General features: G+C 43.0%; 1 protein-coding gene across 2 annotated transcripts in view; it reads left to right on the forward strand.

Moving 5' to 3' along the window:
• Positions 1 to 330: 330 nt before the first annotated feature.
• The window catches only part of LOC143354564 (uncharacterized), a 47,599-nt gene continuing 37,808 nt past the window's right edge, over positions 331 to 10,121 (forward strand). The window contains exons 1-2 of one of the 2 annotated variants that reach the window (XM_076788804.1): positions 331 to 2,689; positions 2,738 to 3,753. In XM_076788804.1, coding sequence (XP_076644919.1) covers positions 332 to 814 — 483 coding nt within the window. In that variant the 5' untranslated portion in view covers position 331 and the 3' untranslated portion in view covers positions 815 to 2,689; positions 2,738 to 3,753. Of the gene's footprint in view, positions 2,690 to 2,737; positions 4,873 to 10,121 lie in introns of those variants that run through there. The other variant, XM_076788802.1, reaches the window with a different exon arrangement.

The raw sequence follows: 10,121 nt of genomic DNA on the forward strand, positions 1-10,121 counted from the left end.
CTCTCGGAGCTATTGGCTGATACGTTATGTGTTGGGTTGGTTACGGGTTTAATCGCACTGATATCTCTCTCGCCAGTCGCGTAACAATCATGCAACCGTGCATCGATCGGAGTTACACCCTATATTTCCCTGACCTTTCCTACACCATCCCCATCCCCATCCGCCCTCCCAATACGTACTCGCACCGGATACGGCGCGTCCCGTTACCACAATGTTTACGTTCTCTCCCCCATCGCCCCCGCCCACACCGTTCTTTTTTTAGTTTCGTTTTAATTAAATAACCTGTTGCCTCGCTCTCGCGTCTCGCTTGGCGCCGGGACCTGTTACAGGGATGGTCGCGTTACTCTCGTTGTTGCGGTCCGATTACAAGCAACACCAGACGGCGAAGAAGGGCGGCCGGTCGACGACGGCGGCCGGAACGAGGGGCAACGTGGTCGTGGCCGGTCGACGGGTGAGCAGCAACGCGGGCGACAGCAACAGCTACGACAGCGGCACCGACAACAACAATCCCCGCACCGGCTCGACCCGCGAGGTCGTGTTCCCCGATTCGTTCGAGGTGTTGCCGCAGCCTCGCGACCTCAGCGTCGTCTATATGGGAGTACCGCACGAGCAACAACGGAAGTTCAGGTGTCGTTTCTGCGGGAAAGGCTACCGGTGGAAAAGCACGATGCGCCGCCACGAAATGGTCGAGTGCGGCGGCAAACCTCCCGCTTTCCAATGCCCCGAGTGCCCCTACAAGGCCAGGCAAAGAGGCAACCTGACCGTCCATTACAAGCGACACCATCAGAAGATCGACTACGACGAGGGCGCCTAACGCAAGCGTCCTTCCGTCACACGTCTTCCACGGTTGGCACGATCGTCCTGGAAATCCACGCGATAAGTTTTCACGAATTCTTTCTCATTCTTTCGAATCGATTCCGTGCTGCTCGGAACCGCAGAGTCTCTTTACCTCGGCCAGCCAGCATCGGTGCAACATTCAATCCGAGGGATCGGGATTATTTGTTAGGAAACAAATATATGCTTTCTAATCGGTAACCTGGTATCGAGAACGAATCCCTTGCCTTTCAAAGTGACCGGTTTCGCCCGTCAAACTTGATTATTTTCATCTTTCCGTTGTACACTGATTTTACATTGATTCTGAATGTAACGCGATAGAAATTATTTGATTTTCCACCGGTACGTCTTGAAAGTGTCCAAATTTTAGTATGTTTTAATCCGAAGCCTCAGAGTGAAATTTCAATTCAACGGGTTGAGGGGGTATTCTGATTTCCGAATTAACGAACTCTATATTACAATATTACAAAGATACAAAAAAAAAAAAAGAAACACGTCTTTTGTCTTGCAAGTACAGGTCTCGCAAAAAAATTTGTTAAATATTTTTATGAAATGTTCATTGAACGATGGCCAATGTCTTTTAATGAAAAAGATACGAAGCTGTTGGATTTGCATAGTTCGTATATGCAACTAAAACTAAATGGTAAAGTTGGCTTTTCCTTTATTTTATTTATTATTTTTTTTTTCCCCCAAAGTTTCAGCTCGGCACACAAAAGGGTATTTTACAAAGAAATTTTATGTGTCCAGAGGGTGGGGTTTTATAAGATTTATTCTCCATTCTTACTTTGGACATTTCTAACTTCGGATAGTCTGACGCACCGCAATTATTAACTAAAAGTTGAATTGAAATGCAGTATCGCCGAAGAAAATATTTGGCTTCCCACGCAGCACGGATGGTAAATGCATTTCTGAATCATGGAAACGTACTATAAATCGGGATCAATCGTTGTACATAACAAATAGGTCTAAGAGTTAAAAACTGTTGAAAAGGTTCTCTTGTTCGGACGCCTTTTAGCGATTTAGAAGCGTAAGTGTGTTCGTATCCAACGTAATTACGAACTTTTGTAAGGATAACTATGGTTAGAATAATTTCCGTTTTCTCGAGTTTATTACCTCAATATAAGAATTCATATCGTGGTATTTCGGTTCTACGTGTACATATTCTCAATCTGACTACTTTTACTTAAAAGTGCATATTCTTTTTCTTTGCTTTCGTATTCCGTAGGGGAGTTGTTTGTTAGGTAAGCGCGATTAATATTGCATTTTTTATGCTTCGAATGGACTTTATCGCATCCGATTCGCGTTCTTCCGATTCGAGGCCAGCTCGAACAGCTCAATTTCTACGACGATCGTACCAAGAAGAAAAATACACAAACATTCCAACGAAGCACGAATGGATCGCACTATTTATTCGAGTCTCAGGATTTATTATCGACTTAACCGCAAGTGCAAAGGAACAAATTTAAACGTACATTGCAGATGGAAGCATTCTCGCTCTTCCCTTGTCGTATTTAACGTCGTAACAAAATTGACGATCGTGTTACCATCTCTGCAAATTTTTTTTATTACCCTAGAGTTTACCTATATTTTCTAGTACTTTTATATTCTAGATATTTTTTTATCCGTTAGATGTTACGCCATTTTTCTATCTTGACACGTCACAAGTTGCACGCGACACAGAGAACTGAGAGGGTAGTTACGAAATTACTGATCATTCTGAGCCAATTAATTGAATTGCGGACGTTTATGCATTTGTCGCATCGCCTAATCGAAACGCATCACAAAATATCGATCACAATCAAATACGCCTAATAAATAGACTGCGGATTTTCTGCATTTAATTAAATTTGAGTATGTTTAACATTTTTTTCGTTTTTTTTTCGCATATAAACGGACACTGTAGAATGAAAGATTTTTTTATTACATAAAATGACAAAATGGTGAAGTTGTATAACATTACCTAACAGAATGTTGGTAGCTTATTAAAATCGTTAAAGAAAGAACGTTGACGCCCAAATTCTTTATTTTGCACGAAGATCGGCAGTCCAATGAATATTTGCTATTTGCGTTGCTACGAATGCGATTTAATTCCTAAACTAATGCCAAAATTCTGTCCAATTATCGTTGTTCCGTATATGGATGAGCGTGCGAATTTGCATAAATTGTTCGCAGTTTAATAACAATGATAAGGGTAATTAACAGTGCCTTGTTCTGGGAAGAGAACGCGTAAATAAATCTAAGATGTATATCGCTGGTGATTTTTATGGAATAATCTCCAGAGTATCGGTTACCTGAGAGCACCTTATAGACTTACCGAATAGACAATAATAATTATACGATCTTCCAACCGTTATAATCGACAAAGATCGGATTGGCCATCTATTCCTCGTACGTTCACACGGCTGATCCTTACACTATTTGTATTTCGATGTTTGCATTCACCGAAGACAATCGATTATCCTTCTGTAATTCTCGCGACACTGAACAATATGCAATATCATACGGTTATGGATCGTGTCATCGGGAACACTTAAGAAATATAGCACCGATTCTGTAATAATTTTGTGACGTTATCGCGCTAGGTAACGAGTTGCCGATTTAGATAAAAGAATTCGTCGCGGTGAACGAACAATCTTTGACAATCGATCACTGGACGTTAGAATTGTCAAGGATCGATCGTGCCCTTAACACTGGAACTATCAGAAACGGGTCGAAGCGACTCGCATCGTATTTCTCGTCTGACAATTCTTCCAATTACTAGACGAATTAATCTATTTCTATGTGTACAGGGTGGGTCATTTAAAACGGGTCACCCGAATAACTCGCTTGCTTTTGGTATCGAGGAGCTCATAATCTGACGTCACCAATTTTTTTTCAGGAGATACGATTACAGTTGACCTTGAGTGACCTTCATAGTAGGTCGTTGTATTCGTCGTGAAACATACTGTCAGAGTGTAAACACGAAACCACACCGTACTTACCATTAAAAAAAAAAACAGAGTTGACGTTCGTATTACGAGCTTCTCGACACCAATAGAGTTCTTTGGGTGGCCTGTTTGAAATGCTTCAGCTTATATATCGACGACAATCGCGCGGACAATCTCAAAAAATGCATCTAAATGAGAAATCGCGCGTACGTGTCGCGAACTGTACGGTACTTCCGGTGCTAAGGAAATGCACAAACACGGTGGAACTTGACTCGCTCGAACGAACAAAAGAGCCGATCTCCGATGATCGTGCAGTTTCAACGATTTCGCGAAATCGATGGAAACCGATATCCGTTTCCGAGATTATCGGCCGAAGAATCGAAAACATTCCAGAATTTTGCCGAGATCGACTTGTTTGTCGTTCCGCGTAGAATCATTTTCTTAGTATGATAAGAAACGAACGTTTTTCCATTTTTATATGAACATTTACACGCGCGCAAACAAAGTGAGAGAGCGAGAGAGAGAGAGAGAGAGAGAGAGAGAGAGGGAGAGAGTGAGAGAGAAAGAGAGAGAAAGAGGAATTGTATATGCATAGAAAGAGAAGAGAATTGGGACCTCGTCGGGTGATTTCGATCCCTCGATCCGGCGTGTCCGGTATTTTTGATATCAGTATTTGCGGATACTCGCGTCGACCTGCCTGCGAACGTAGGATATACTCGTTACATCGTATCCCTGGTACCTCACTGGTTGTCAATCTCGTGTTACCGAAACCTTTGTCGTTTGATATTTTTTAAGTGAACATAAGTTTCTCTCCGACCGTCGCGTCGTCTCTCACGTTTCGGATCCCGCGGAGAGATCGGAAATCGTTATTTTCTCCACACTCCCTCCCACCGTCCCCGTCCCCGTCCCCCACCCCCCTCGAATACTCGTTTCGGTATTTAGCACTTTAAACTCTCTTTTTGGAAAGGTTTACCAAGCGAACTATGGATTATCTATCATCATTATTATTAGCAATTAATATTATTATTAACATTATTATTATTATTATTATTATTATTATTATTATTATTATTAATAAAAAGACAATCTTTGTTGCGGGTTATTTTCTAAAGATCGTGCGAGTCATTCTATTTATCCCACGTCTCCTTTCGATACGAGCTTTACCGCATTAACGACGATACAAGTTATAAAAAGCAGGGAAAAAAGAAACGAAACGATTTAACAGAAAAAAAAAACAGCCGTCCGGACAATACAAGGAAACGTGTATGGTTACACACTGGTACGAGAAAAGATTTCTCGGTGCGAGGAATATTCTGCTAACCGAAGATTTCTGTTTTCAGCATGTTGGTACCGGCTACCTGTCAGTTTCGAGACGTTTCCGTGCGACACCTGCGGCAGGCAATACCGGAGGATCATTTCGTTGCAACGTCACAAGAGGCTCGAGTGCGGCAAAGAGGCGCAATTCGAGTGCGTGCTCTGCCACGCGAAATTCAAGCACAAGCACAGCCTGTTGAGGCATTATAATGTTCACGCGGCGGACGCCAAGTCCTCGAAGTTCGTTAGGGAGGAGAGGTCCGCCTGACAGGCGACCTTGGAGACTTCGACGCTAGGGCAGGGAAGCTGTTGCGCCTGATCAGCTGCGCCGAAGATTCCGATGCTTGGAACAAGAAATTAAGCGACCTGTGCAACGCTACTCGCTCCCGCTACAAAAACTCCAGTGCACTGTCGGACAACAAACACTGGAAATTTCAACGCTGGAGTGATAAAGACGCTTCGTGTAAATATGACGATGCTGGGAACTTTAATATTGGGAGAGGAAAACGCGTGCTACGTACACTTATGCTTGTACAAAAAATGTTGTTAAGTGTACGATTATTATTAATATTTTTCTGTATCATCCGCGTGCCTATTCCTTATTCAACTCATTGGACGTTAATCGATATTTCCGAAGGTTGTGTGTAATCTCACGACGACGTTTTCTTGCTCATTTTGTCCTATTTTTAATCAATTTGAATCGAATGGAGAATATTGGAAATATTCATATTATCGTTGTATTACTCGAAACGAGCAGAACGTCCGGTTTTATTTGATAGAGGAGTGACCAGATTTTGGATTTTATAAGGTCGGTCGTAATGTTGTCCATTATAGAAATTTATCTTCCGGTGTTGAAAATAAATTGAATATCGTCGGCGAAATTTGATCCGAGAGAAGCTACGAGTACGAAGACGCTTAAAAATTTGTTCGCCTGTGTTATCTTCGTTAATATTCTACAGTACAGTGTGTTTTGTACATGTATATATTCATTTCCATTACGAATTGCAGTGTAACTGTGTCTTCTGACGACTTTCTCGTTCGAGTTATTCGTTCGAACAGTTAATACCTATTGTTACGAAGAATAAAAAATATATTTCCGAAGATGTTTCCCATTTATTGCTACGGATGTGCGCGTTCAAGGTCTAACACATTCTCCCTTCGTGTCGTTACGTCGGACGAAGATACGACTCGAAACTTTATTATTGTACATGATATATATGTATATACACATATATGAAATACTTTCGTTCAACAGTTATCAGCAACGGAGATAGAGGGAAATGTCTAGAAACGGCCAGGTAATGCAGGAAAGTTCAATATCGAGTGATTGTACAGTCCTCTATTTTATAATATCACGGAAGATTGTAACGCTAATGTATGATCCGTCCGAGCATCCACGACCGGGACACCATCTTCATCGTTTCTTTTCTTTTCAGGTTACTGGGTACAAGCGCAGCCGTCCGCGTGGGACATGGCGAGCATTCGACGACCAGAAATGTCGGAGAATCAATATTTTTTCGATCCAGTTCGAACGACGCAAGGCCAGCTAACCCACAAGTGCCCGAATTGCGGCCGCCATTACATGCGGCATTCGTGTCTGACGCGTCACCTGCGCGTCGAGTGCGGCAAAGCACCGAAATATCGGTGCAACATATGTCTGGGCTGGTTCAAGTACAAGCACAACTTGGTGGCGCACATGAAGCTTCACCTGGAGGACCCGACACACCATTGCGACCTCTGCTCGAAGAAATTCTACCGGCGAGACAAACTGCTGAAGCATCAGAAGAAGATACATAAGATCTTTCCTCTTATGTGATCGGACGATAAGCGCGAGATCCCGTCGAACGACAGCGTTTAGCATTCTGTTACGAACTGGCCTTTCGTTGCCAGTGACCGATTGTGTTCGGTGCGATCACGAGAAAAAAACTTTAAACATTTTTCGTGGGCCAGACGGTTACCATCCCTCGTATTTCAGGAGTTATTGTACAGAGACACTTACAGGTCTCATAGCACTCACCGCGAGGAGTAAAAAATTTCGAATCAACGTAGGTCCTAAGCGCACTCCTTTCTCTGTAACTTCAACTTTTGTTATTCATTACTGTTCCACATCGCCTCTCTTCGCGACACATTGAACAATACTCTTTGTCAATTCTTTGTCAAACACGATTCTCTGTGTCAGAAGCGAAATAATATAAATAATAAATAATAAAAGTTGATTTTACAGGGAAAGGATTGCTTCTTACTCCTCTCGGTAGATACTGTAAGGATCGGACCGTTTTTTTTTAATCACCCCGTATACGTTCCTTTCGTATACTCTTTGACATCGGATCGTTAGCTTCGTATTTTTCGAATTTGGTACACAATTTTTTATAATGCTTCCACGACGACAATACTGTATCTTTTTTCTGTGTAACAGTTTTAAGATATTAAAAGCTATCGTGTTGCAAAAGTAGTTGCGAAGTTTTCGTAAGAAAAAGTCTTTCACGATATCAGTCGAATATGTACGTGTATGTGCTTTTTCAGCTTCCCTGGCTATTCCGAATCGTTCTAGGAAGAATATGCAGACAATTGACAACTGTTTATTCGGTCGACTTTCAACACGAGACAGGTTACTCCAGGTTTATCAAGCTCGAACAGTAGTTCATCGATATCTGATTTTTTTCAGGTTGTTCTCCGGAAATCTTGGGTACATCGTGTATATTCAAAGCTCAGAAAATCGCAAACTTTATCGGCAAAGAGGATCGTTCGAAGCATTAGCCATTCGTCGCGGAGCAAACCTGGGCAGAAAAGTTTGGGGACAACGTTGGAGGTTCGAGAGACAATATTTGTACCAACGCGAAGCGACAGAATCGCACTGGCGAAAAGTAAATTCAAAAGCCGACGAAAAGCCAGCGGTCCCATTCGGTGTTTCATTTACTTACCCTACGATCCTTTTCTACAGGGTTTCCCAAAAATGTTGTACTTCCTCGAAATGGGTGAATCCTGAGGTCATTTCGAGTAACTTTTTCCTTTGCGAAGATGTTCTCCGCGACTTTGTTAGAGAGTTATCAAGGAAAAACACGGACAGAGCGTTGCTACCAGCGGACAATGGCGTTGACATTGGCCGAGCCGGAATCTGATCAGCGTTGTTCCGTTGATAACTCGTTAACAAAACCGCGGCGGAATTTTTCGCTGAGAAAAAAAGCTACTTCGAACGAGCTCGGCAACCACCCGTTTCAAGGTTTTCCAATATTTCTGGGATACCCTGTATATCATTTTCTCGAATTAATTTTAATGGTTGTCGAGCGTGAACGTAAATCGCAGGTGGTCGCCAAGCAGGTACGTTCCCCTTTCCCAAAAAGTCGTTAACAGAGGGCACACATTACCACTTCTACCGAATAAAATTATCATTGTACAGCTTTCGCATTAAAAAAGAAAAAGAGAACCAATGAAATCACAGAAACCTAAAGTGAGTTTCTCATCGGCGTGCTCGAGTGTTGTTCAATTCCTAAAATCTAAAGTTCGCATGTAGTCGATATTACCAAAATCCTTCCCAACCCACGACGATCTGAAACCTCTAAAATCGATCTCTTCTAATATCACATCATCGATTGGCAATCGCGAGTAATGCCAAGATCGCAGGTGCACCGACAACCATAAGACTTGTCCATCCTATCGACGATACACGAATCCTGCTCTAACATCCGGCTGGTAGGATCCCAGTTAGCCAAACCTGCTTCGAGCAAATTTTGATCGGTGTTTGTCCTCTTGGAGAGGGTAGGTCTGGTCGCACCGAGACCTTGCTCCAAGAATAAATGTCGGGGAAAGTCGGAGTAAACCTTACTGTAGGAGAAAAAACAGAATTTTACATAAACTTCTAATTATATAATTTTAAGGTTCGTGTGTTTTCAATCGTTCAATTCCGTTGTTGCCTCCTACAGCAAGGTTTACCCCGTTTCTGCCCGATATTTAGAAGAAATTTCGTTCTTGGTGCGACCTGCCCTCTTCGCGAGAGCAAGGTTTCGCATGAATTTGGCATGGAATCGCGCCTGTAAACAGATGGAGGGGAATTGGTCGACAAGTTATAGCGGCAAATTCCTAGCAAATTTCTTACTGGGATGCAATGGCCATCCGACAGGTAAATGGATTCGGTGAATCCGCGGCAGGCTGGCGAAGTTATTATGTTCGTCGGTGTACGGTACACAGAAATAAAAAGAAATCAAGTGTGTGCTCAGTGAAAGTGCAACAGAGGCGTCGACCTTGTCCAGGGGCAAGCCTAAAAGCTGTTCTTTTTTCGGGATTCCAGATGCCGCGACGGAGAACAAGATGGCGGCCGAGGAGAACGCGGATCTGCCGGTGCAGGCGTGGAAGATACAGGAGCAGGGGCTGCCGTTCGCCGAGCTGAAGATACCGAAAGCGTACAATTACGTCGGAAAGAAGCCGCTGGGACAGTTTGGATGCAGCAGATGCGGAAGATCGTACATGAGGAAGGACTCGCTCCAACGGCATGTTCACTGGGAGTGCGGCAAGGAGCCACAGTTTCAATGTCCATTTTGCCCGCAGCGCTGCAAGCGGAAAGCTCATTGGCTGAGACATATTCGCCGGCAGCACATCGACAAAATAGGGGACATGGAGTCCTACTTGTTGGCCTACACTCCGAAACTCGAGATCGACTGAACAGAACATTCGTTCGAATACCACTCTCGTCCTCCAGTTCTGCAGGATGTTTCATTTTAATCTTTTCGCGCAATTGTACCGGCAGTTGCTCACAAAAAAAAAAAAAAAAACATATCGGATCTATATTAGTATTTTTGTACTGCTATTTCCTTTACAGTTGTAGGGAGTAGAATTTCTTTGTCGCTCGTAATTTAAGAAGCTCGTAAGAAGCGAATAACACATTTCTGTTCGAAATATTCGATCCGTCCAACTCGGCGTTTCAGTAGAATGGGTTAATTTTGTCATTGATGAAAACGTTATTTTTTGGGATTCGAATGGCCACTCTTATCCCCCGGATGGAACCAAAAGTCACTGTTTAAACAATCCTAGCAATCCGCTTGCAACATCTTC

Source organism: Halictus rubicundus, chromosome 5, assembly GCF_050948215.1.
Source record: "Halictus rubicundus isolate RS-2024b chromosome 5, iyHalRubi1_principal, whole genome shotgun sequence".
Classification (NCBI taxonomy): domain Eukaryota; kingdom Metazoa; phylum Arthropoda; class Insecta; order Hymenoptera; family Halictidae; genus Halictus; species Halictus rubicundus.